General features: G+C 52.3%; 3 protein-coding genes across 14 annotated transcripts in view; 2 read left to right on the top strand and 1 right to left on the bottom strand.

The window, feature by feature from the left end:
- ITSN1 (intersectin 1) overlaps nt 1–14162 on the top strand; it is a 97999-nt gene extending 83837 nt beyond the window's left edge. For all 9 annotated transcript variants that reach the window (XM_086883891.1, XM_086883885.1, XM_086883884.1 and 6 more), the window contains 11 exons: nt 1964–2085; nt 2792–2898; nt 3764–3947; nt 4692–4790; nt 5581–5748; nt 8366–8578; nt 9031–9152; nt 10217–10299; nt 10398–10481; nt 10924–11097; nt 12106–14162. In XM_086883891.1, the coding sequence (XP_086740017.1) occupies nt 1964–2085; nt 2792–2898; nt 3764–3947; nt 4692–4790; nt 5581–5748; nt 8366–8578; nt 9031–9152; nt 10217–10299; nt 10398–10481; nt 10924–11097; nt 12106–12254 (1505 nt within the window). In that variant the 3' untranslated portion in view covers nt 12255–14162. The remainder of the gene's footprint in view (nt 1–1963; nt 2086–2791; nt 2899–3763; nt 3948–4691; nt 4791–5580; nt 5749–8365; nt 8579–9030; nt 9153–10216; nt 10300–10397; nt 10482–10923; nt 11098–12105) is intronic.
- A 1602-nt stretch (nt 14163–15764) lies between these two features.
- LOC111942869 (uncharacterized) lies at nt 15765–19092 on the bottom strand. Its single transcript, XM_023945931.2, has 2 exons — nt 16244–19092; nt 15765–16161 (listed from the first exon to the last, which is right to left on the bottom strand). The coding sequence occupies exon 1, from the start codon at nt 19040–19042 to the stop codon at nt 16487–16489; it is 2556 nt and encodes an 851-aa protein (XP_023801699.2). The 5' UTR covers nt 19043–19092; the 3' UTR covers nt 15765–16161; nt 16244–16486.
- A 2041-nt stretch (nt 19093–21133) lies between these two features.
- Nucleotides 21134–24547, top strand: DNAJC28 (DnaJ heat shock protein family (Hsp40) member C28). 4 transcript variants are annotated; one of them, XM_086883915.1, is made up of 3 exons: nt 21134–21437; nt 22358–22487; nt 23204–24547. In XM_086883915.1, exon 3 carries the CDS (start codon nt 23254–23256, stop codon nt 24349–24351), a length of 1098 nt encoding a protein of 365 aa, XP_086740041.1. In that variant the 5' UTR covers nt 21134–21437; nt 22358–22487; nt 23204–23253; the 3' UTR covers nt 24352–24547. The 4 variants fall into 4 exon arrangements, with proteins under 4 accessions (XP_086740041.1, XP_086740040.1, XP_086740042.1 ...); XM_086883914.1 differs by having other exon boundaries at nt 22358–22529; XM_086883916.1 differs by lacking the exon at nt 21134–21437 and adding an exon at nt 21445–21616.
- Nucleotides 24548–25914: the final 1367 nt, after the last annotated feature.

Below are 25914 nucleotides of genomic sequence, written 5' to 3'. Positions count from 1 at the left end.
TTCCCACTTGGAAAGGAACCCAGTTCTTCTTTGGTGATGTTAATACAAAACCAAGAAAAATCCCTGTACTTGTGCCCCTCAGGAAGAAAATCCCCTCCCAGGAAAGTCTCTTTGGGATGTTCTGCTCAGATCTGGGCATTTTTTTTTTCCCCAAATATTTCACATCTAAAAGCAGAGTGTTTGTCGTGGTTCAGAGCAGCCCATGCTGCCAAGGGAGCCACTAAAATGATTCATTATTCAAAATGTCAGTGCTCCCTCCACAGGCCTGGTGGTTGGAAATCACCTTCAGGCCAAGGTCCTTGAATCTTTGAACAAGAACTTCCCCAAGGAAAAGTAATTAAACACTTGGTTCTCTTCTAATGAAGCACTGGGAGAGCTGGGGCTGTTTCTTCTTTATTTGGTACCAAATAAACTGCTCTGAAATCAGACATTTATTCAGCAGAGATCAAACTGCTGGCTTTTGAAAGGGGCCAAAATTAATTGTTTTGGCATAAAACTGGTATTTCTCCAAATCTTTATTGCAAGCAAAGTTTCAATTGCACTTTGTGAAGAGCTGTGACATCCCCCTGTCTCAGGGGAGCCTTATCAGTGTTCCTCTGCTCCCAGCCTGATCCCAGCTTCAGAGTCACACAGGAAACTCTGCATCTCCTTTTCTGCATTTATTTCATTTGGTTTTGTTTGGGTTTGATTTTTTATTTGATTTGATTTGTTTTGATTTTTTTAAGTCAAATCCATCATTCCATTATCAGGAGCACAGATCAGTTAAAAGCAGATTTTGCTGATATTCCATGGCAATAATGGTGACAACCCTGGACCTTCCCATTGGCACTGTCTGAGCTCCATTCAGGAATCTGGAAATGCAGGAAAATGCAGGAAATACTCCTTAAATATTAACTTTATATGCAAAGAACTGAAGGAGTAACCTGGGGCCTGATGTTTCCATAAGGAAAGTTTGTTGCCATGGGGAATACACTGAATTTGCTGAGGGGTGAGGGAAAGAACTCAACTGGGGAATTTTGGTTGTGTGAAAATAGTTGAAATAGATCATTTTTAGAGCCAAACATTTTCCACCTGTTTGAAATCAACTTTGCTTTTTGAAATGCATGGTATTTTATGCAGAAAAATAGCAAAAACTGGGAGAAAACATTCTGTGTTCCAGTCTCAGAAAAACTTAATTAAACTCAGCTGGAAAATAATGGCCCACAGAAGAAGGAATGGAATTAAATTCAGAGTAGAAAACATAATTTGAGATTGTGGAATTGATGTAAAAATCCTCCCATCTACAGGGGATCAGTGCAGGGGAGGTTTGCAACAATGAAAGGACAAAAGTGATGGAAGAGGAGCTCTCAGTGCCAACCTTTTCCTGCTTTTAAACATAAAGGAGAACAGAATCCACCCCTTGGCTTGGCCCAGGAATCAGTGGAATCTGGGGACCCCCAGTGACCTTTGCATGTCCTGCCTCAAGCCCTTCAAACATTTAGGAGCAGTTTTTATTTAAGTGTGAAGAAGGGCAGAGGCCCTGCAGGCCCTTCCTGAGCAGGATGTCTTTGGCCAGAAGGGGAGAGGTGAACCTTGGCCATGGAGCATCCATCAGCTGAGGGAATCATTCCAGCACACCCCTCGGGCCACTGCAGCTCCTCCCTAATTCCCTCTGGGATATCTCTGCATCCTCCTCACACCACACAAAGTCTTTCTCCCCCTTTTCCATCCCCAGCCATCCGTGTGGGACTGGAATCCCAATCCCCAAGGCTTTGGGGGCCTCCAGGGCGAGGCTGGGAATGGGCAGAGCTGAGGGAGCCTGGCCCCCAGGGAAGAGCTGACCCACAGGGATGGCTTTGTTCTGATAAATGCTAAAAGGTGTTGAGGAGCGTGTTTAGGGGGGATGAAGTGGGCAGAGCAGGCAGCTCCTGTGGAGTCCATGTGGGAAAATGAATCTGAATGCGGGCTGTGCTGTGTTTTGCAGGGTGTGCAGACCTGCACCTGCTGGACATGCTGACCCCCACCGAGAGGAAGAGGCAGGGCTACATCCACGAGCTCATTGTCACCGAGGAGAACTACGTCAATGACCTGCAGCTGGTGACAGAGGTGGGGCAGCCCTGGGCACTCCTCCCTGGGCCAAATCAGTCCTTGCACTCTGCAAAGTTCCTGCATTTCACTGCTGGCTCTGCCTGCCCTGGGGGTCTCCATCCAATCCTCATTTATCTGTATTTATTCAGATTCAGCTGTGGGAGGCTGCAAACACGGCCATCACCAAAATGCTGATGTTTGAGGTGTCATTTTAGCAAAGCCCCTTAGCTCCTGACTCTCAGTGTTTATTTTTCATGCACAAGTTCTGAAACTTAAACAAATGCAATGAAGTGGAGCACTGTGCTCACAGTGGGGCTCAGTTATCACTTCCTGAAATTGGCTTTAGAGGTAGGAAACAAGGAATTAGCACAGAACTATGAACAACTCTCCTGACAGAAAAGCAAAGCCCTTTTTTGAAGCAGAGTTCAAGACACACAAACCTGGGACCCTCACAGAAATCAGATCTTCCATTAAAGAGTCCAAATTTCAGTTATTATCAAAGGAGTCTGAGATCTTTTATAGGAGACCTCTGCTAAAATTCCTAGGTTTCAAACAGATTATCCAGATTAGAATTAACACCACCACCCCTACAAATTCAGAATATTCCCTGTTAAAGCCCCTCCTACCTGAGATCTCCTTAGGGAACACGATGGATGTCTGGGGCATGGAGCATGCTGGAATTCTGTCTGTACCTACCCTCAATGGCCTCCCCTCTGATCCCCAGATCTTCCAGAAACCACTGATGGAGTCTGAGCTGGTCACAGAAAAAGAAGTTGCCATGATTTTTGTTAACTGGAAGGAGCTGATAATGTGCAATATTAAACTACTGAAGTAAGTTGGTTTTTTCCACCCCATACTTCACAAAAGCAGAGCCCTGGGCCTCTCCCCCTGCTTCTCCTTTCTTCTGCATGAAAATATTTGCCACTTAGACAAATCCCAACCAGAAGGGCCACATGTTTCTCCTTGTGGGGAAGAAGCAATCGGGGGCAGTGTTGGCTGAGAGCAGCTGAGAAGAACCCAGCAGCTCTCTGCCATTGCACTCCCTCTGTTCCTGTGCTCAGAAGGCAAATCCTCCTCTCCCCTGAAGAGCAGAGCTTGCCAAGGCTTCCCACGGGGCAGGATTTGCCTGGATCCAAAAGTGTTTGTGCCCAGAGCACCCCTCCCCAAACCACTGAGACCCACCCACACGGAGGGAAGGCACAGTTAAACCTTCACCTGGATAAGCAAAAGCATTCAGAAAGTTATTTTGTTTCCCTACTGAGCTGTTAAATTTCACTGAACCTACAGAGATTTTACAGCTTTGCAATATCTCCTGGTTTTTTTGTAAAATGTGTTTGAAAATGGCCCACAGGTTGGGCGGTTGTGGTGGTGACAGGACAAATGACAATGAAGCTTCCCGTAGGAAACCAGGCTGAGAACTCAGAGTGATGGGATTTTCCCTCCTTCCCTCACACACCAGGAAACCAATAGAAGAGGAAATTCCCCTCCTCTCTCTCTCTCACCTCTGATCTGGCATTGCATTAAGGTCCTGGCTGACCAGGACAGGGAAAGGTGTTAGCCTGGGTTATTGTGTCCTTGCAGTAAATCTCGTGGCCGAGGCATCTCTCGTTCTCTGCGTTTCCATAATGAATGAGAAGCCACCCCTTTATTCCATAACTGAGGAGTGGCTCTTTGTCCAACCCCTGCTCCTGCTCAGGGCCCTGCGGGTGAGGAAGAAGATGTCTGGGGAGAAGATGCCGGTGAAGATGATCGGGGACATCCTGACAGCGCAGCTGCCCCACATGCAGCCCTACATCAGGTTCTGCAGCTGCCAGCTCAACGGGGCCGCCCTCATCCAGCAGAAAACGGATGAAGTGCCCGACTTCAAGGAGTTTGTCAAGGCAAGAGAAGCAGCAACCCCTGGGAGTTCTGTGCATCTCCTCACGTGGCTGATCTGCTGAACAAATGAGTGTCCACTCCTGGACCACTCACTTGAAAAAGGACCTGGAGGGGCTGGAGAATTCCTGAGGGAGCTGGGAAGGGGCTGGAGAATTCCTGAGGGAGCTGGGAAGGGTCTGGAGCCCCAGGAGGGGCTGAGGGAGCTGGGAAAGGGGCTGAGCCTGGAGCAAAGGAGGCTCAGGGGGCCCTTGTGGCTCTGCACAAGTCCCTGGCAGGAGGGGACAGCCGGGGGGGTCGGGCTCTGCTGCCGTGTCCCAAGTGACAGAACGAGAGGAAATGGCCTCAAATTGCATCAGGGGAGGCTCAGGTTGCAGATTGGAAACATTTCTACCCTCACAGAGTGGTCAGGCCTTGGGATGAGCTGCCCAGGGAGGTTTGGAGTGGCTGGAATTGTCCCAGAGGAGTGTGGATGTGGCCCTTGGGGACAGGGTTTGGGGTGGTGCTGGGTGGGACTGGGTGGTCCTGAAGGGCTCCTCCAGCCCTGGTGATCCTGGGATTCTCCTCCAGACAAGGAAGGTGAAGAAATGTTGCAAAACCCACAGGGAATTCTCCTGATGTGATCTCAGAGCAGATTTAGCTGAGGATTGGTGCTCATTTATTGCCTTCCCTTTTCCTTTCTTGGAGGAGCTCATTTTTCAGGGTTTAAAGCACCTGACTAACCAGATTTTACCTCTCTAATGTTTCAGAGGTTAGCAATGGATCCTCGCTGTAAAGGAATGCCACTATCAAGTTTTCTACTAAAGCCTATGCAACGGGTAACCAGATACCCACTAATAATTAAAAATGTACGTTCCTTTGCAACATGATGGGTTTGGTGCTGCTTTGCTTACACCTTAATCACAGGCCTGTTTCTTTATTTGTGTCAGGCTTTGTCACTGTGATGTTTCTGATGTGCTGGGGAATGTGGGATGTCCTTTAATACTCAATTCCAGTATAGAAAATGGGATCATTCCTTGGGGTTTGGTGAAATTATTCGATATTTCCATTTGAAACAGAGGTGAAGCTTGCACCTAAAGAAACAGAAGGCAGCAAGTGATGAGTGAAAATTAAAATTTCAGATAACAGGAGCAACAAGACAACCTTGTGCTCATATTTGCCTTTCCCCTCAGTGCCATTCCCTCCCCACGGGCCAGGAGCTGAGGCTGAGCCGGGATTGCTGCAGTTCCCCCTGCAGCTGATGCTGCTGGAGGATTTACAGCCCTTTCCTAACTTCCATTTGTTGCTTAACACTTCCCATCCCAAATAACACCTCGGAACAAGCCCCAAGGCTTTCACAGGGAATTAGGGATTGGATATTGGCACGGCAGGGATTCCTGCAGCAGTCATGGCTGTGTTTCTGTGTTTGGCTGCAATGCTTCTGCCACAGGAGCCAGTCCTGCTGCAAAGGCTGTGCAGGACTGCGATCCAGCTCTTCCCAGCCAGTGCTGCTCTCCCACTCCTCATGGCTGCCAAGGAGGATGAGAAATATGATAAATGATAAATGCAGGCTGCCTTGGCTGGCTCTGCCAGCAGTGAAGCCTGGAAGGGAAGCATGGGGCTGCAGGGCTGAGCTGACAGGGCCCTGTTTGTGTGCAGATAATAGAGAACACCCCCGAGAACCACCCTGACCACAGCCACCTGAAGCACGCCCTGGAGAAGGCGGAGGAGCTGTGCTCGCAGGTGAACGAGGGCGTGCGGGAGAAGGAGAACTCGGACAGGCTGGAGTGGATCCAGGCCCACGTGCAGTGCGAGGGGCTCTCCGAGGTAACGGGGTTAACCAGCTCGGCAGCCATCCCAACCCCATCCCAACCCCATCCCAACCCCATCCCAACCCCATCCCAACCCCCATCCCAACCCCATCCCAACCCCATCCCAACCCCATCCCAACCCCATCCCAACCCCATCCCAACCCCATCCCAACCCCATCCCAACCCCCATCCCAACCCCATCCCAACCCCATCCCAACCCCATCCCAACCCCATCCCAACCCCCATCCCAACCCCCATCCCAACCCCCATCCCAACCCCATCCCAACCCCATCCCAACCCCATCCCAACCCCCATCCCAACCCCATCCCAACCCCATCCCAACCCCATCCCAACCCCATCCCAACCCCCATCCCAACCCCATCCCAACCCCATCCCAACCCCATCCCAACCCCATCCCAACCCCATCCCAACCCCATCCCAACCCCATCCCAACCCCATCCCAACCCCCATCCCAACCCCATCCCAACCCCATCCCAACCCCATCCCAACCCCCATCCCAACCCCATCCCAACCCCATCCCAACCCCATCCTAACCCCCATCCTAACCCCCATCCCAACCCCCATCCCAACCCCCATCCCAACCCCCATCCCAACCCCCATTCCAACCCCCAACCCCATCCCAACCCCCATCCCAACCCCCATCCCAACCCCATCCCAACCCCATCCCAACCCCCATCCCAACCCCCATCCCAAACCCCATCCCAACCCCCATCCCAAACCCCATCCCAACCCCCATCCCAACCCCCATCCCAACCCCCATCCCAACCCCCATCCCAACCCCATCCCAACCCCATCCCAGCCCCATCCCAACCCCCATCTCAACCCCATCCCAACCCCCATCCCAACCCCATCCCAACCCCATCCCAACCCCCATCCCAACCCCATCCCAACCCCATCCCAAGCCCATCCCAACCCCCATCCCAACCCCATCCCAACCCCCATCCCAACCCCATCCCAACCCCCAACCCCATCCCAAACCCCATCCCAACCCCCAACCCCATCCCAACCCCCATCCCAACCCCCATCCCAAACCCCATCCCAAACCCATCCCAAACCCCATCCCAACCCCATCCCAACCCCATCCCAAACCCCATCCCAACCCCCAACCCCATCCCAAACCCCATCCCAACCCCCAACCCCATCCCAACCCCCATCCCAACCCCCATCCCAAACCCCATCCCAAACCCATCCCAAACCCCATCCCAACCCCATCCCAACCCCATCCCAAACCCCATCCCAACCCCCAACCCCATCCCAAACCCCATCCCAACCCCCAACCCCATCCCAACCCCCATCCCAACCCCATCCCAACCCCATCCCACCCCCCATCCCCTCCCATCCCAGCTCCCTGCCCTCCTGCCTGCTTGCTGCTCCGCTCCCTGCAGTGAATCCTGCCTGAATCCACAGCCGGGCTCGGTGCTGCAGTCTGCATTCTGCCCCATCCCCAGCTCTGGGTGCTGGGACTGCTGTGCCCCATTGAAAAGCTGTGCCTGAGCACTTTGGAGTGCTTTAAAAACCAAATATTTAGAAATATTTTCTGCGGTAGAGCTTTGTATGCATTTGAAAACTCAAGAATCCTGATCAAGTCTCCAGAGACTTTACAGAGAGAATCCCTGCCTCCCATGCCGTGTCATTTTTTATGGTTACGTGCTAAGTTTCTAGAAATACTGTGTTTGTATGTCCTGCAAAAGGAGGGAAGATATTCTGATGGCCTTCCTGTTGCTGCTGGAGGTAACAGAGGCAGGCAGATCACAACTTGATTTTCAAACTGTGCGCCAAGTTTCCCATTCTAGAAGGTAAAAAACTAATGAGTTGATAAAGTAGAAAAATGGCATTTTACCTGAGGAAGTCTGACTGTTCTGGGAGAAGGATGTGTGTGACAATGTCAGCACATTCATCTGCCAGCCCCTGCCTGCTTTTATCTTCTGTGGATGGTGCCTGGCCGCAGAGCAGCCCCAGGGCAGCAGATCCCCACCCTGACACAGCCTGTGGTGCTCACTCCAGCCATGGCAGGGGGCAGCCCAGCCTCTCCCTGTTTTCTGTCCCAGGGGTTTCCAGCCTGCCAAAGGAGCCCCTGGGTGGTGAGAGCTGTGCTGAAAGTCAACCTGAAAATGGCACTTTAGGCAAGGCCCAGAATCTGCTGGTCCCTAAGAAGCCCCGGCTGAGTCTGGGATTGTGCCAGGCCCAGTGGCCAGCAGCTCCAACTCGGGGTATGGTGGCCATCTGGAATCCTTTGGGGGGTTTTAAGGGGTGAAATTCAAAGCCAGTTCAGAAAGCAGCCCTTGAAGAAGCTCAGCCTGGGGAGAGGCCTCTGGCTGCTCATCCAGGACAGGCTCAGCCCCACTCCTGGGGGTGCATGTGTTTGGCCAGGGGCCACAGATGCTTTTGGCTCCCCGCTGCCTGCCCAGCCCGTGCCCTGTGAGCGATGGGTGCCCTGCACGGGCTCCTCCCGGCTCCTCCCGTGACTCGCGCCGCTCGCCGCGCTCGGGGCATCGTCACCCCTGTGACACAGACTGGAACCAGGACTCAAAACTGTATTTGCTCTCTTGCAGGGCAGCCCCGATTGTTTCACTTTATACAGTGCGTTGTTGTTCTTCTTCTACTTTTCGCAGCAACTCGTTTTTAATTCAGTTACAAACTGCTTGGGACCACGCAAGTTCCTGCACAGTGGGAAGCTCTATAAAGCCAAGAGTAACAAGGAGCTGTATGGTTTTCTCTTCAACGACTTCCTCCTCCTCACTCAGATCATAAAACCTCTTGGCTCTTCTGGCACAGACAAGGTCTTCAGCCCCAAGTCCAACCTGCAATACAAAATGTACAAAACTGTAAGTGCTGCTCCGGCACGGGGATGGGGCTCGGTAGCTCCATTATGGGGATGTTCTGGGATCTTCTTCCCAGAGAAGAGGTTTGAAAGCTTTGAGGTTCAGGGCTGATGGCAGGAAGGGTGTGCTCCAGTGAGACAAGAACAGATGTTTTTGAGGTTTTGCTTGAATAAAACCCTTCCATGAGGGCTCGTGTGCTTGAGGGAGCAGAGGGAGCGTGGTGCTGGCTGCTCTCTGCAGGAGGAAACTCTGCTGTGCTTGGCTGTCTCCAGGAGGGTTTCCAGGCTATGCTGGCACCTCTGTCTTTGTCAGCTTTTAAAATTTTCTGCAGAAAGATGGGAGGCAGAAGCAGGGAGATACTTGGGGCACAGATTAAACCTGCTGTGAGCTGATGTGTGCTGAATGCCCCCGTGCAGACTCTGCAGTACAACTCCAGTTCTGCTGATGTTTTACAGCCCATTTTCCTAAACGAGGTACTGGTAAAATTACCCACAGACCCTTCTGGAGATGAGCCCATCTTCCACATCTCCCACATTGACAGAGTCTACACGCTCCGGGCCGAAAGCATTAATGAAAGGTAGGTGCCTTCGTGGGCCTTTAAAAAGTCTGGTGAATGTGGGATGGGAATGGTTGTGATGGAAACTTGCAGAGCTCTCTCCAAGCTGGTTATTTTACAAGACTGGAAAACTCCTTCTTGGAATATGGTGACCTGAAAAGGAAGGAGAAATAATGATGTTTCCTGAATTCCAGCTAGACCAGTGAGGAAATGGCTGAGGGTGGATGTTTAGGCTGCATTTCACATGGTAAAGTGAAGAGGCCAAAGACGCAATTCTATCTTCTGCTGTTAGCTGGGATAGTAGAAGGTGTCCCTGAGGGGGACTGGATGAGCTTGAGGATGCCTCCCAGCACAAACCATGAATGTCCTGTGAAGCAGCAGCTCTTCATTTGGGGCTCCAAAGTTGATCCACAGCTTTCAGATTCTCCCATGTTTCCTTGACTCAGGCTCTCTTGTATGTCACAGCAGTTTTTCTAAGCCCTTGAGGTCCCTTAGTAGCCCTTCTGCCACCCTTTTTCTCTGTCAGCCTTCCCCCTCAGCTGGGATTGTTGGGGTCAGGAGCAGACTCAGTGATGTTTGTGGGTCCCTTCCAGCTCAGGATGTTCTGTGATTCTTAAGCATGAAATGATTTCCCAAAGGGCCCATTCACCACCCGTTGACTCCCCAGGTTACACTTTTGAAGCCCTGAGGGTCACAAGAACTGGGTAGGAAATCTCAGGGACCAAGGACAGTGACCTCAGCAGCACTGGTGTCTGGTACCTCCTGGCTCCAAGAACTCAGTTTATTTCAGGAAAACAAAGGGCTGGATGAAAGCAAACCTGATCTTTAGAACTTTGGTTTTCTCACCAAGCATCTCCTGCTCATGGTTCTCTTGAGCTTTCTTTGTGTGGTGGGGTTTGCTTCCCTGGGATGGTTACATTCTGCAGGTGCTGTGAGTTCCAGTAAGATCCCTTCCAGGATCAGGCAGCTGTGGGATGGCAGGGCCTGGGATGGGGCAGAGCCTTGCCTGGGAAGGAGGGACAGCTTTCGTTTTGTCTGCTGTGCTCCAGCATTTTGCAACATTTTTTTCTCCTTTCCTTCTGAAGGACTGCCTGGGTTCAGAAGATCAAAGCTGCTTCAGAACTTTACATAGAGACTGAGAAGAAGAAGAGGGAAAAGGCCTACTTAGGTACAGCATAGGATGTGGGACTCATCTTCTGTGGAAAAGTCCCTGGGCAGGAAAATCCACTGGTGACATTTTCTCTGTGCTCTTCTGTTCCACCACAGTTCGCTCTCAGAGAGCAACAGGCATCGGGAGGCTGATGGTGAACGTTGTTGAAGGCATTGAACTGAAGCCCTGCAGGTCCCATGGTGAGTGCCTTGGCTTTCTCTGCTCCATCCAGAAATGTTCCCTTCTGCCAGCCTGACTGCGCAGGGTCTGTCCCAGACACGACTTTGTTAAATGACGTGGGTTTAAGGAATAAATGGGCAGAGGTGAATTTGTGCAGCTGAGCCGTGCTCCTGCAGCTGTCCTGCGTGAGGCTTTTGTTTCAGACTGGCTTTGTTTCCACCACACAAGGCACAGAGTCCCACAGGGAAGAGTGGAGGGTGCTCATTCACTGTGATGTTGATGTAGCCCATTACAGAGGTGGTGAAGCAGAGCCTGGATGGGGCTGGAGCCTGGGATGGAGCCAGAGGCCTGGTGTGGCCAAGGTCTTTCCCAGCTCAGCTCTGTCGGAGCAGAGGGAAGCTCCCGAGCAGGATCACGCTGCTAAAAAGCCCCGCTGGTCTCTGTTTGTTCCCATCTTCCCAGGAAAGAGCAACCCCTACTGCGAGGTGACCATGGGCTCTCAGTGCCACATCACCAAGACCATCCAGGACACCCTCAATCCCAAGTGGAATTCCAACTGCCAGTTCTTCATCAAGGACCTGGAGCAGGACGTGCTGTGCATCACGGTGTTCGAGCGGGACCAGTTCTCCCCGGATGGTGCGTGTGGGGCTGCCCCTGCCAAGGGCATTTGCAAAGCTCTTTTTTGAGGAGGAGCATTTCTGCTTGAGGGAAATCGGAGGCAATGGGCTGGGTTGGGAGATGATCATTAAAGATACCCCAGGTTTGACCCTCTTTGCATATTTAGGAGTCAACTTGCCCTTGTTCCGCTCCAGTTTTAGCACAAAAAGGATGCAGCTCCCTCTGGGTTTTGAGAGTTCCTTTTCTTGTGCAGCTGACAACAAGTTAAGGGTGGTTTGTAATTCTGCTAAGGCTCCAGAAAGCTCAGGATGCTGCTTGCACATGGATGGATTGAGGCAGGAGGAAGAGAAATGACTTTGAGTTCCTGTTATATGCAGTAACAGTTGCAAAAATGAGCCCAGGATTCCAAACCCGATAGAATCGTGGAACAGTTTGGCTTGGAAAGGACCTTAAAGACCATCCAGTTCCAACCCCTTCTATGGGCAGGAACCTCCCACTACCTCATGTTGCTCCAAGCCCCATCCAGAGTGGCCTTGAGCACTTGCAGGGGAGGGGATTCCACAGCCTCTCTCAGTTCATAAGCTGGGAAAAATCACAGGGTGTATTTTGGAGTCACAGCCTCTCCAGCAGAGTTTGGATAGGACTGCTGCTGGCTCACTGACCTTGTTGCTGGGCTGATGCCCTGCTTGGCTGTGTCATCTCCAGCAGGTTCACTCTCAGGTGTAACTGTTCAGCAACTTTTGGACTTCTGCTAACATACCATAAAATCCAGAAGTCCCTGAAGTGAGGCAGCTGTGAATTCCATGGTGGGTTTTTCCACTCATGGGCCCGTTTAGTTTTAATGCTGCTGCTGTTTAGCATGATCTGGCTAAATCCCCTTCTCTGCAGCCTCTGGCCCCCTTCAAGTGCACAAGCAGAGCTGGACTGAAGGTTTGTTTTCTCTTTTGCTGTGTGTGGGTGGAAGTTCAGGTCTTTCTGCAGACTCTGGGTTCCCTTTCCTGAGCACGTGGTGTTTTTGCATTCCAGACTTTTTGGGCAGGACAGAGATCCGTGTGGCAGACATCAAGAAGGATCAGGGTTCCAAGGGACCAGTTACGAAGTGTCTCCTCCTGCACGAAGTCCCCACGGGAGAGATCGTGGTGCGCCTGGACCTGCAGCTGTTCGATGAGCCTTAGGAGAGAGGGGCCGGTGTCGGAATTCAGCCAGAGGTCACTGCAGGAGGTGTCTGCAGAAGCTGTCACCGAGTCCTTGCTGGTGTGGCATGAAACTACTGCTCGCCCTTCACACGTCAGAGGGTTATCAAAGCAAACAGGAGCATCTTTGTGCCTTGATAATTCTCACTGAACACATGAATCCCAATTTGGTGAGGAGATCTCTGTCAATCTCTCTGTGTGGAACTTGGCGTTGCTTTCCTGGGCTGGTGAAACAATCCTGTTGTTCCCTGCGCCGCAGTCGGGAGGGCTGGCAAACCACATGGGTGGCTCTGCCTGCTCCAGTTGCCCTGCTCTTTAATTCCCATGGAGGAGGCAGTGTGGGTGTGTTTTGGAGGCTTTCTGAGGGTTTTCCCCCTTCAGGAGTTCTGTGCCTATTGCTCAGCAGAGTGGTGTGTAAATGTGAGTGAATGGAAGGAGCGGTCCGCAGCAAGATCTGCAAAGATCTTCATGACGGTACTGAAAAGACTTAGAAAATAAATAGTCTATATCTATAAACAGAGAAGATTCTATTAACATACCACTTCATGACTCGTGTTGCCCCTGAAAATAGAAGATGTCCAGGCCTTCTGCACAGAGGTGAATGGCGCTCCAACCCCCGGTCCCTTTGGGAGCCGCTGCTGTCCCCAGGAGTGTCGGTGCTGGGGCAGGGAGCCGAGGGTGAGGCCCAGAGCCCTGCTGGGTGCCGTGTGTGACTCCTGGCTGCTGCTGCTCCAGGGGCCAGCGGCACCTGCCCTGGGGGAGAAGAAACCAGCTCCGTGGTCATGGCTCCAGCGAAGTTCCAGCCTGCAGAGCCAGGTGTGCGGGGCAGTCTGTGGTGGCCAGGCAGGGAGCTGAGCCCTGCTCACCTTGTGCAGCCCCGTCCTGCAGCTCCCCAGGGAACCCAAAGCCATCGGGGGAATGCCAGGGCTCTCCATCCTTTTCACTCCATGGATAACAAGGTCCAGGCCCACATCCCTGTTTGGCAAAGCTCCCGGCTCCAGGCGGGCACCGACGTCTGTGTGAGTGCTCTGCTGAGTCCGGACTCGGGGGACAAAAGATCCCTGAGAGTCAAATTCCTCTTTGTTCTGCTTGGATTCCTTTTGTTCATGCCCTGTCATGCATCCACTGGTATTTTTGTAAGGACTTCATTCCGGATGGGAGGTGCCGGCCCGTGTCATTCGCATGTGAACGTTCTCGTGGAGCTGTTGTTAGGTTTCGGTGTTCCTTGCATGTCCTTTCAGTACTGGTTCCCACCTCTCCTGTGTCGGCGGTGTTCTCTAGCACTCCAAGTCTTATTGGTTTCCATTAGGAAATTAGGATATATCCATAACAGGTAGGTAGATCAGTATGGTAATAAGTGTAAACTGTGCTGGGAAGTGTCTGTGTATTATAATTTCCTAAAAGACCACTGTAATGTTTCAAGCAATGGGAAGGAAAAAAAATGTATGTTGGAGGGACAACAAAGTTTACATTTCATACTTTTCAGAATCGCTTTATTATTTATTTATTGAAGATAGTGTAGAATTTTGTATCAGAAATGACAGACATACTTATGTATTTTTTGAAACAAAACAGAGATACACACTTTAGTTAGAAACTTTCAACTGACCACATTTTAGAGGGAGTGTGACTTCCTAGGCATGCATTTGTTTACCACTAACTGGCTGAAAACACAGTTAAGAGAACTTTAAGTTTCTATTTTTCAATGTTGTTAAGAAAATTGTTTCAATTAAAATATGTAAATAGTACTAAACCCATGCTTTCCTAATTCCATATCAATACATTTTATTAAATATAATGTATATGAAAATACACATTGTTGTGGTAGGATAAAAAAAAGTGATAAAAATCTATTACTGGAGTACCATTAAATGTCATTGTCTAACCTTTTATTGCTGTCCTAATTTTACTCAGAGCTGCCAGCAGGGTGAATGCTCATTTCAGGGTTTCACAAGTAGCATCACTTTTTTAATAGTGTCATTTCACCAGCATCAGTTACAGTGAAGGCTGAACTGGCCAACAGGACAAAAAAATCTTGTGGCTGGAACGCAGGAACCTTGGGCAGGGTTTTGGAGGGAGCCGCAAGGAGCTGAGGCTCATTTGGTGCTGCAGGTGGGGGATCTTTCCCTCAGGTTGAGGCATGTCATGGGCATCAGAGAATCCTACAATGGTTTGGGCTGGAGGGACCCCAGATCCCACCCAGTGCCAGCCCTGCCATGGCAGGGTCACCTCCCACTGTCCCAGGAGCTCCCAATGTCCAGCCTGGCCTTGGGCACTGCCAGGGATCCAGGGGCAGCCCCAGCTGCTCTGGCAATTCCATCCCAGCCCCTGCCCATCCTCTGAGAGGGGCTGCTCCCCCTTCCCCAAATCACCCAAGCTTTTTAGTGCACATTTTGGTTTTTGCCAAACAAATGGTATGGATTAGTTTCCCTTTCTTTTTTTCTCTTGTAAGAAAACCAGAGAAAAATTCAACCGTCTGTAGAATTTGTATGATCCTAAAAATTATGAAGGCATTGTCTGGCAATAGGAGAAAAAGTTACTCTTTCTTTCAAGAAAATGCAATTAATTTTTATTGTTCATTTGCAGCACATTTAACTATTCCTCAGTAAAATACTGTACTGTGAAGATGGCTCCTGTTGGTTATTAAGGCATTTGCAATAGGTATGCATCAGGCAGCACTGTTTCTCCTAATGCCATTTTAAATTACTTCAGTTGCTGTGAATGTCTTGTTTCCTCAGTCCCCCCTGGTTTAACAATTCTATTTACAGACAAGGTATAACTAAACAAGAGTCCTTAAACTGTGCCCCTTGTGTGGGGCTGGTGCAGCTCCCAGCTGTGGTGGCACAGCTGGTGTGGGGCTGTGCAATGTGGGACACGGCTGAGACTGGGCTTGTGCAAGTGAATGATGCAAGAATAAATGCAGGGTTTTTAAAGTCTGCCTGTGTGCTGTCACATTCCTGAGAAGTGCTGGAGAAGAGGGAGATGGAGTCAGGAAATTGTCAGCTCTTCCCTCAAGCTCCGGGCTCTGCTCCTGCCACAGGGACAGCAGCAGGGAGCGGCTGCAGCTGACCCAGCAGGGATTTAGGTTGGCTTTTAGGGCAAGGCTCCTCTTTCCCCACAGGCTGCTGGCACTGCCCAGGCTCCCCAGGGAATGGGCACGGCCCCGAGGCTGCCAGAGCTCCAGGAGCATCCAGGGATGCCCAGGCTGGGCTTGTTGGGGGGTCTGGGCAGGGCAGGGGGGCACTGGGGGATCCTGGGGGTCCCTCCAGCTCAGGATATTCCTGAGTCCATGCCTGTTTATGCTGCCAGCACCCACCTTGCTCTTGGGGTGGACCAGGCACAGACAAGCACAACAGGAAAAAGCAGCATTTTTTATTAACATGTTGTGATCACCCACCCATAAAGGGAAGGAAGCACCCAAGAACCGTAAAAGCTCAGGGACAAAAGCAACCACAAAAGCCGGAGCATCCGCAAAATAATCAAAAACTTCTGTTAAATACTTAAAAATATTTTTATTAATATATTAACATCTTGTTAATTATGTTAACAAATGACTAGTAAGTTAATAGTAGTAGTAAGTTAAAGTAGTACTAACTTAAAGTAGTAGTAAATTAATGACTTACTACTACACAACTGCTACATTACTCCCTAACCTACAATAAAAACACAGGGCAATGAGTTTGGGATAAAGGGAAAGGGTTAAAGGGCAGAGAGAAAGGAAAAGAGTTAAAAAGGGCAAGACTTTCAGTCCTGGCCACTGAAAGACCAGGAAAGAGAAGAGATCATCAGTCCTGGCTCCAGCGTGGTTCCAGCTGATAGGACATCACTCCTGGCTCCAGCATGGTTCCAAGGAGAGGGGATGACACTCCTGGTTCCCACGTTGATCCAGCTGTTGGGATGTCCAGGGTCATGGGCTTGGTGGAGGTGCCCTTTTATGGACTGGGTTCCCCACCCTGAAACGGGTTTCTCACCTCCATGCAAATTGGGTCTCTTGCACAGTCTGTCCTTTCAGACCCTTCTGAAAAAGAGTCAGCAGCTTTGGGGGTCTTTGGTGCTCTTGATCCTCACAATGGTCCATGGCCACTTCTTGGCCTGAGTCCTGCACTTGCTGGGTCAGGTTGCGCTGATCTCCAGGAACCACAACCAGGACGTTTCTCCCACCCAAGTGCTGCTCTGCCTCCGTCTCCAGGCCCAGCCTGGCGCTGCCGTGGGCGCTACTCCTCCAGCTGTGCACCCAGGCAGGGACACCGGAACAGCCCCGACACCAGGTGGGGACACCGGAACGGCCCCCGCGCCACAGAGCGGCACCGGAACAGCCCCCGCAGCGCCCGCAGCGCCTGCCTGAAGCGGGAGGGACGTTTCTCAGAGACCTGGCTCTGTGCCTCTGTCACTTCTGTCACCTCTGGACCAAGAGACTCGCTGGGCTTCTCCTTAGCAGCTGCCAGCTTGGGCAGGGCATGGGCTGCCTCTGCTGCCACCCCTGCACCCACATGCCTGGAGCAGCTGGGTCCCTCCAGAGGGTCCTCATCATCCACCAGGCCCATGGAGTTATTCCAGCTGTTGTCCTGGATGTCATCTTCCATCTCTTGGACTTTGCAGTGCTTCCCTTTTGAAAGCACATTGTCACCAACGTTGAAAGCAAGAGATGACAGGGAGTCCAACAGGTCTTGCCATGGGGTCTCCTCCTTGCACCATTTCAGTTTGGACAGTCCTTGGTATCTGTCACCTTCATTCTCTTCCTCCTCCTCAACACCATAATCATTGGGAAAATTGGCTTCCAGCCATTCCACAACCTTCTGGTGTCTTGATATCTCCTCCATTTCCGGCAGTTCAGGTGACGAGCTTGAATCTCTGTCCATACCACCAAGCAGGGCCATCCTTGTCAGCTCTCCATCCTGACATTCTTCCCTATGGGAGAGTGCTTCATCCTCATCTTCCCAATGGCAGAGCTCTTCGTCCTCTTGTTCTTCCCATTGGGAGAGCTCTCCAGCTTCATGTTCTAGCCATTGGGACAGCTCTTCTTCACACTCCTTTTCACCTGGGGACAGCTCCTTGTCACTCTTGCTGTCCCCTCGGGAGAGCTCCTTGTCATTTTCCATTGGGTATAGCCCGACGTCACTTGTGCTGTCCTCAGGAGCGACCTCGATGGCCTCTTCCACTGAGGACAGCTCCTCATCAGTCGGGCTGTACCCTGAAATGACCACGATGGCCTCTTCCACTGGGGACAGCTCCAGGTCACTTGTGCTGTCCTCAGGAGCGACCTCAATGTCCTCTTCCACTGAGGACAGCTCTTCATCAATCAGACTGTCCCTTGAAATGACCTCAGTGGCCTCTTCCACTGGGGACAGCTTCTCGTCACTTGTGTCGTCCTCTGCAATGCCCTCGATGTCCTCTTCCACTGAGGACAGCTCCTCATCTGTTGGGCTGTCCCCTGAAACAGCCACGATGGCTTCCTCCACTGAGGACAGCTCCTGGTCACTTGTGCTGTCCCCTGCAATGCCCTCAATGGCCTCTTCCACATGGGACAGCTCCTGGTCACTTGTGCTGTCCCCTGGAATCACCTCGATGGCCATTTCCACTGAGGACACCCCTGTCTCACTGTTGCTGTCCCCAGGAGAGAGCTCAGTGGCCTCTTCTACTGGGGACAGCTCCAGGTTACTCCTGCTGTCCCCTGGAGAGAGCTCAATGTCCTCTGTCACTGGGGACAGCACCTGGTCACTGTCACTTTCCCCTCGGGACAGCTCATTGTTATGCCATTTTCCTGGAGCTGTGCCCGTGAGGCTGCGCTCCACGACTCGGGCCCCCGAGGGGATGGGTGGCACAGGCTGCAGCTGCCAGCTTGGGGACACAAGGGCTGTGCCCTCCTGGGCCACCCTGAGCGGGGGCAAGAGCACCCTGGGCACGGGGGTGTGTGGCTGCCCAGGACAGGGGCTGCAGGGCTGGGGCCCCTTCTCTCCTGCACTCCCCAGCTCTGTGCCCTGGCTCTGAGTGTGCCTGGGACTCACCAGGCAGGGCAGTGGTGGCATTTGTGGCAGTGATGGCAGTGGTGGCATTTGTGGCATTCGTGGCAGTGGTGGCAGCCGTGGCTGCTGTGGCAGTGGTGGCAGCCGTGGCAGTGGTGGCATTCGTGGCAGTGGTGGCAGCCGTGGCTGCTGTGGCAGTGGTGGCAGCCGTGGCAGTGGTGGCTGCTGTGGCAGTGGTGGCAGCCGTGGCAGCCGTGGCAGTGGTGGCAGCGGTGGCAGCGGTGGCAGCCTGTCCCCACAGAGGGACAGGGCCCGGCTCCGGCTGCCCTGCGGTGCTGCCTGTGGCTGCCTGAGCTCCACTGGTGAGACCAATGGTTGGTTCAGGTTTTTGGGTCCCACCTTTGGCTGCCTCACCTCCACCGGTGGCAGCTTGAGGGGCACCTGTGAGGAGGATGAGGACACGTGGGACGGAGACGGCTCCCTTGGCAAAGCAAAGATCCTGGCCTTCTCCGTCTGCTGGCCTCTCCTTCCTGCCTCATCCCTCTCTCTTGGCCTCCTCCGCAGGCTCAGCAGGTGGCCTTGGGCGGGCTGGGAGTTGGGATTCTCTTTCTCTCTGTCCATCTTCCGTGTAATTTGATGTAATGTCCACTGTCTTCTCATGAAGAGAGACGCAGGGAGCTGCTTCCTCCTGAGAGAGCGGCTCTCCTGGGACTGGGCACCCCAGGGCTCTGCGCCCCTTGGATACCCGCAGCCAGGCTGGGGCTCCCTGATGTCACAAGGCTCTCTGGCCACCACCGTGTCCCGCATCACAGAGGGCCCTGACCCCACGCGCCCGTGTCACAAAGGGCCACCCCCGGCAGCCCAACAGCAGCGCAGCGGGCAGGAAGCGGCCCGGAGCAGCCCCCGGACCCGTGGCCTTGTGGCCCCTGCTGTGCCCAGAGCCCTGAGAGGCTTTGGCCACGCTGGCACACGTGTGCCAGCCCCAGCCCCGCACTACAGAGCCCGGCCTTTGCAGCCTGCGCTGCGCCGGCCACGAGCAATTGGCCTTTGCAGCGCCGTGCCAGGGAGCCGTGGGCAGCGGCTGCAGGTGCCGCGGGAGGCCGGGGAGCAGGGCTGGCCCTCAGGGCTCTGCCCGGCCAGCGGGGCTCGTGGCTGCCTTCAGCAGTGACACGCAGGGGCACCGAGCGCAGCCGCGGCGCCTCGGCCGGGCCCGGGGAGCTCAGCGGCCCAGGGGCACCACGCGAGGCCGGGGCCACCTGGCTCGGGGCAATGGCCGCGGCCCCGACTCTCGCAGCTCTCCCCTCGGCCGTGCGGCGCCACGGGGCCAGAGCCCGGGCCCGGGGCTCGCTCCCTGCTGCCAGCAGGGCGCTGCCGAGGGCTCCCCGCCCGCCGGGGCCGGGGCCGGCCGCTGAGGGAGCGGCGCCGCCATTGCTGCCGCCCTCAGGGGCTCTGAGGGGAGCGCGGCTCCCGCCGGCCCCGCTCCGCCCGCACGGGCAACAAAAGCACGGAGCACAAAGACACACGGCGCTCCAAGTGTGTCCGTGCCCTTCCAAATGCATTCGGACAGCGGCCCCAAAGGCTGCGCTCGGCTGTGCCAGCATCGCCACACGGCCCCGTTGGGTGACATGGGACACGAAACCCACAGGCTTTAGTCTGCTTGGGGTAAACGAGTTTTTTCGTTTACTTGGGACAGAAAACCACTACTGATTTCACTGTTCTCTTCTACACTGGTCTTAAAAGGCATAACAATGCTAGAAATCTATAATTAGAGATACATGTGGCTCAAAAGTCATAAAGAGGTAGTTAGGAACAACATCTCTACTGACAAAAGACTTAATAAAACTATGCTATAAACTACTTACACAGTTTTGTCACGTGCTTTTCTTGTAGCTTTAAACTTTTAAATTTGTTTCCTGTGATCTTCTTTATTTTGTAAACATTGAAACTTTGCGCGATCCTAATTTCATGAAATATTTTCCTGTTTGAATGAAGAACGGGGCCAGCTCTATGTGCAGATCAGCCTGACTTTTTTCAGTCCATGGGTTCACACCCAGGCAGGAAAACCATGACCTGTTAGCTGCAGTGGGATGAAGAGTCTTCATTTTGTACCAGGAACTGCTGGAACTGCACAGAGTGCAGCATTAACCGAGAGGTTTGTCTTTTCTCCCACTCTCTGCTGCTGCCCTGATCCAGAGCTTCCCCGCCCACCTGAGCCGTGGTGACAGCTCCACTATGGCAGCACCTCCCCTCACAGCCCCACCATGGCACCATCTCCCCTCACGGCCTCACTATGGCATCTCCCCTCACAGCCCCACCATGGCACCATCTCCCCTCACGGCCTCACTATGGCATCTCCCCTCACAGCCCCACCATGGCATTATCTCCTCTCACAGCCCCACCATGGCATCTCCCCTCACAGCTCCACCATGGCACCATCTCCCCTCACAGCCCCACCATGGCACCATCTCCCCTCACAGCCCCGCCATGGCACCATCTCCCCTCACGGCCTCACTATGGCATCTCCCCTCACAGCCCCACCATGGCACCATCTCCCCTCACAGCTCCACCATGGCACCATCTCCCCTCACAGCTCCACCATGGCACCATCTCCCCTCACAGCCCCACCATGGCACCATCTCCCCTCACAGCTCCACCATGGCACCATCTCCCCTCACAGCTCCACCATGGCATCTCCTCTCACAGCCCCACCATGGCATCTCCCCTCACAGCCCCACCATGGCACCATCTCCCCTCACAGCCCCACCATGGCACCATCTCCCCTCACAGCTCCACCATGGCACCATCTCCCCTCACAGCCCCACCATGGCACCATCTCCCCTCACAGCTCCACCATGGCACCTCCCCTCACGGCTCCTTCCCGCCCCTCACGGCTGCGGCGGCCCTCGGGCGCCCCCCAGCGGAGAGCGGGGACAAGCGCGACCCTCTCCCACCGATCTCCCTTCCTTCCCCACCTTTTCCCTCTCCCTTCTTCCCTACTTCCCCGTTTCTCTCACTTCCCCCGACCCTCTCGTTTTGTCCCCTTTCTTCCCCTCCGTCCCCGCTCTGTCCTTCCCCGCTCTCCCTCCCTCCGTCCTTGATCGCGGGGTCACAGCCGCGGCCCGGCCCCTCCGGTTCCTGCCGCTCCTCCCCTTCCTGCGGCGCCGTTCCCGGCCCGTTCCCGCGGGCCGGCCGGCGGCAGCAGGTGAGGCGGGGGCGGGCCGGGCTCGCAGGTGCGGAGCCCTGCGGAGCAGGGAGGGCGGGAGCGGGGCTGGCTCCTGGGGGAGGCCTCATCCGTCCCCCCTTCCCAAATCCCAGCGGGGATCTCTCAGTTCACTCTTCCAGGGAGTAACCCCCCCCTTTTCCAGCCGGCCCCCTCGGGAGGTGAGGGTTCTACTTACGGTTCTTTAAGAATAAGTTTATTGAAATCGGGGCTAACGAGTTACGAGAAGGTCACTTTCGGAGCAATAATTGAATTTAGAAATTTAGAAAGTGTATTTATTGTATTTATTGATAATTTTTAAGTATGATCATGTTTAAGTATGTTAAGTAGTTACAGGGGGTTTTATGGCCATATAAAAATCAGGTGTTTGTCCGCCACCCAGACGGAATGATATCACCGGATCATAAATACAACGTGTTAATGAGCTCCATTATCACAAGCTGCTGACCTATTACCTTACATGAATCAAAGCCAGCTGAAAACATTGAGGATTGATCTAGTCCCAAGTTCTTGTCGTTTTCCTTCTCTGGGTTAGGGCAGAAGGGCAATTTGGTTTGTACAGAAGACATAAGTGCTGGTTATTCTTTTATTAACCTGGAGGAGTGGATTTGACCTAGTTTTTTGTTTGAAAACGGAGCGAGCAAAGGAGATGTTGCTCTCTCTATGTCTTTAGCTCCACTGATCCAGCATTTTCTTAAGGATTTCCATGAATAGAGAGGAGTTGGCTGATGTGTAACCGGTGTGTGCAGTTAAGTGTTACAATCTTCCACTTGGGTTTTACATAAGGACTGACTTTGTTACCTGCAGAGGTATTGCCCTGGCTGTGTCCCTGGATAACCCAGAATCACTGGAATTGCTGACAGAGGGAATACTGACTGCTATCGATCTGTTCTGAGTTCCAGGTTTATGCCAGTTTGGCCACTGCTGGGATACAAAGGCTGAACTAAATGAATCTGTAACCTGAGTCTGATCCAGATGTTGCTGTGAAATACCGAAATCGTGCTGTGATGACCTCCTTTGAGAACGTACCAGGTCGTAGAGGCTTTGATCCAAGGGAGTAGGAAATTGTTGAATGTAGGTACAGAGGAAAAGGGAGGGATTTGTTTCAGCAGTTGTTGCTCAGCATCAAGCTTATTTCCAGTTTACGCTGGCATGAGTTTGATGAAAGTTTATTTTGCAATAAAAAAAATAATAGAAAAATAAAGGCGATAAAAATGCTTCCAGGGAATTCTGCAGTGCAAAACAAACCTGTGTTCCTGTTGTCATACCAGAAAATGTAAATGGTGAATTGATTTTCATTTACATTGTAATACTACTACTTAAATAGTAATTAATTAGAAATGTAAATTAATGACTTTAAGCTTAAGGAGGGCAGGGCTGGATGGGATCTTGGGCAGGAATTGTTCCCTGGCAGGGTGGGCAGGGGCTGGGATGGAATTGCCAGAGCAGCTGGGGCTGCCCCTGGATCCCTGGCAGTGCCCAAGGCCAGGCTGGACATTGGGAGCTCCTGGGACAGTGGGAGGTGTCCCTGCCATGGCAGGGCTGGGATGGGGTGGCCTTTCATGTCCCTTCTAACCCAAACCATTCTGGAATTCTGTGATTTCAATATAAGTCTGAAAAAGAAAAAAATACTGCTGAATTTTAGTAGAGATTTCTTTAATATATCAGGCTAAAGATATGACTTGTGCCCTGGAAGTTCTTTAGAAAAAAGGATATTTAACATGTTTTTTGTACAAATGTGTCTGTAGGTTCTTTATAATGTAGCTGCATCTGAAGAAATCCCCAGTGGCTTTGTGTCATGCTGCCTAACAACATGGGACATTGTTTCATGGGACGGGGAGCCATGATCCCAAGGAAGCTGAAGCCGTTTCTCTGCAGGATGTTGTCGAGTTACAAACCCAAAAACGATGTCAAGGACTCTTACAAAATTCTGGAGCTCGAGGAAGGATGTTCCATGGATGATGTCAGAAACTCCTATCGCAATCTCGCCAAAAAATATCACCCGGACAGCAGCTCCGGCATGGCTGATTCCAAGGCCTTCATAAGGGTGGAGGAGGCCTACAGGGTTGTGCTCAGCGACCTGGCAGCCAAACAGAAATCAGACCCTGAGGAGGAGGAGGAGGACCAGTTCAAATCCAAGTCCCTGCAGCACAGACACTACCTGAGCTTCGAGGGCGTGGGCATCGGCACGCCGAGCCAGCGGGAGAAGCAGTACATGCAGTTCCGCGTGGACCGCGCCACCGAGCAGGTGCTGGAGTACCGGCAGCAGAGGCTGGAGAGCCGCTACGCCGGCAGCGACCTCAGCAGAGCCAAGGACGTGCGGCAGAGCAAGAAGGTGAAGATAACTCAGGCGGTGGAACGGCTGGTGGAGGACCTCATCCAGGAATCCATGGCCAAAGGAGACTTCGACAACCTCAGCGGCAAGGGGAAGCCTTTGCAGAAGTTCTCGGACAGTCCCCACATCGACCCCATGACCCACAACCTGAACAGGATCCTCATCGACAACGGGTACCAGCCCGAGTGGATCCTGCTGCAGAAGGAGATCCGGGAGACCATCGAGCGGCTGAGGAACAGCATCGTGGCCTCCAGGAGGAAGCTTGGGGAGCCCATGACGCTGTCGGAGCAGAAGCAGTGGGGTCGGATTTGCGAGCAGTTCGAGGAAGACATCAGGAAATTAAACAAGAGAGTTGACAACTTCAACCTGGTGGTGCCCATTCTCAGCAGGCAAATGGTGCATTTCAGCACGGACAAGGAAATCCTCCGAGCACGAAAGACTTACGAGGCTGTCGTGGAAAAGGTTTCTGATTCAGACACGAAGGAAAATGAGGGGGAAGAGGGCAAAAGGTTTGGGTGGAAGTCTTCTCTTTTGAAGTGGTTAAAACTTACACCGAAATAATTTCATGCTAATTCCTCTTATCAAGGTTTTGAATGCACTTTATTAATAAAATATCGCACTAGAGAAATTTCAGGTTCAGTGAAAATGTGAAATCCACACTGTCACCCTGCTTGAAGGAAATTTGATTGTGTGATGAGCATTTGCATTACAAATAACTCAATTATTTTTAAATATTATTAAATGAAATGTGCCAGTTTGGGTTGTGGTAGAGTTATTTTTTTGTCATCGTTAGTTTGGGTGTTTGATTTGGGCTGGAGGCAGTGCCGACCATTCCAGGGTGTTTTTATTGCTGGGCAGGGTTTGCACAGCACCTTTTGTGACTTTCACACCTCCCCACCCCTGGGGGGTTAAACCACAGCAGCAACAGATCAGTTCTTCCCTTGCAGGTCATTTTCCTTCTGCTGAAATCCAAATTAATGCCTCACTTCAGCACAGACTGTAATCACTTTTACAGTCTCGTATCACTTCAAAGGGGAAAGAGGCATAGGAAAAACACATCGGAGTGGAGGCAAGCATCTTGCTGTGCCCTGTTTGACCTTTGTACTCTTATTTCAGTACTTACAGCTCATGAATTTTTAGCAGGTTCCCTGCATATTTTTTAAAAGTACATTCACCTCTTTAAGGTTAAATTCAGTGGCTGTGAAGGGAGGGTTCTGGATGTTGGCTTGGACTGTACCTGTGCACCAGTCAATTTTTGCATCTCTAACACAGAAAGAGGTCTTGGTAATTTATTTATTGGTGAGCACTCCCAGCCATGGCAGGGACACCTCCCACTGTCCCAGGAGCTCCCAGTGTCCAGCCTGGCCTTGGGCACTGCCAGGGATCCAGGGGCAGCCCCAGCTGCTCTGGCAATTCCATCCCAGCCCCTGCCCACCCTGCCAGGGAACAATTCCTGCCCCAGATCCCAAGATCCAGCCCTGCCCTCTGCCCCTGGCAGCCATTCCCTGGCTCCTGGCCCTGCAGCCCTTGGCCCCAGTCCCTCTGCAGCTCTCCTGGAGCCCCTTCAGGCCCTGCAAGGGGCTCTGAGCTCTCCCTGCAGCTTCTCCTCTCCAGCTGAGCACCCCCAGCTCTCCCAGCCTGGCCCCAGCAGCTGTGTATGAATGTTTACTTCCATCGTTTATTCTTGTTTATACTGAAAATTGTTAATTAAAGATAATTTTCTGAAGGTCCTTTGACATAATACTCTTGAAAACCCCACAATTTTGATTCTCATGATCTGCAGGAATTGGATCAGAATTGCTGTTCAGACAAATCCAGTGGGGGATTTCAGGAGCAAATCGAATTCATGGCACAAGGGTAAGGAGAAACCAGGTTGCAGGAAATGGGACCCAGTTTGGCTCACAAAGAAGCATCAGCACTTTGCATATCAGAGGTGCCATAAAGGGTGAATCAGCAGACTGAGGGATTTTTATGTTCTTTTTACAACCACTTGGTTTTAAATGGGACACTTGTGACCTAACCGAGGTACTTTAAATCAGCCTTTTGACTGATGTCATCAAAAGCTCCCAGGCACAAAAATCCACTTCTGCAACATTTACAGTGACAATGGGAAAAAAAAAAATC

The sequence above is a fragment of the Cyanistes caeruleus genome, chromosome 3 (assembly GCF_971803275.1).
Source record: "Cyanistes caeruleus chromosome 3, bCyaCae1.hap1.1, whole genome shotgun sequence".
NCBI classification, from domain to species: Eukaryota; Metazoa; Chordata; class Aves; order Passeriformes; family Paridae; genus Cyanistes; species Cyanistes caeruleus.
This window is presented reverse-complemented; position numbering and strand designations above follow the sequence as displayed.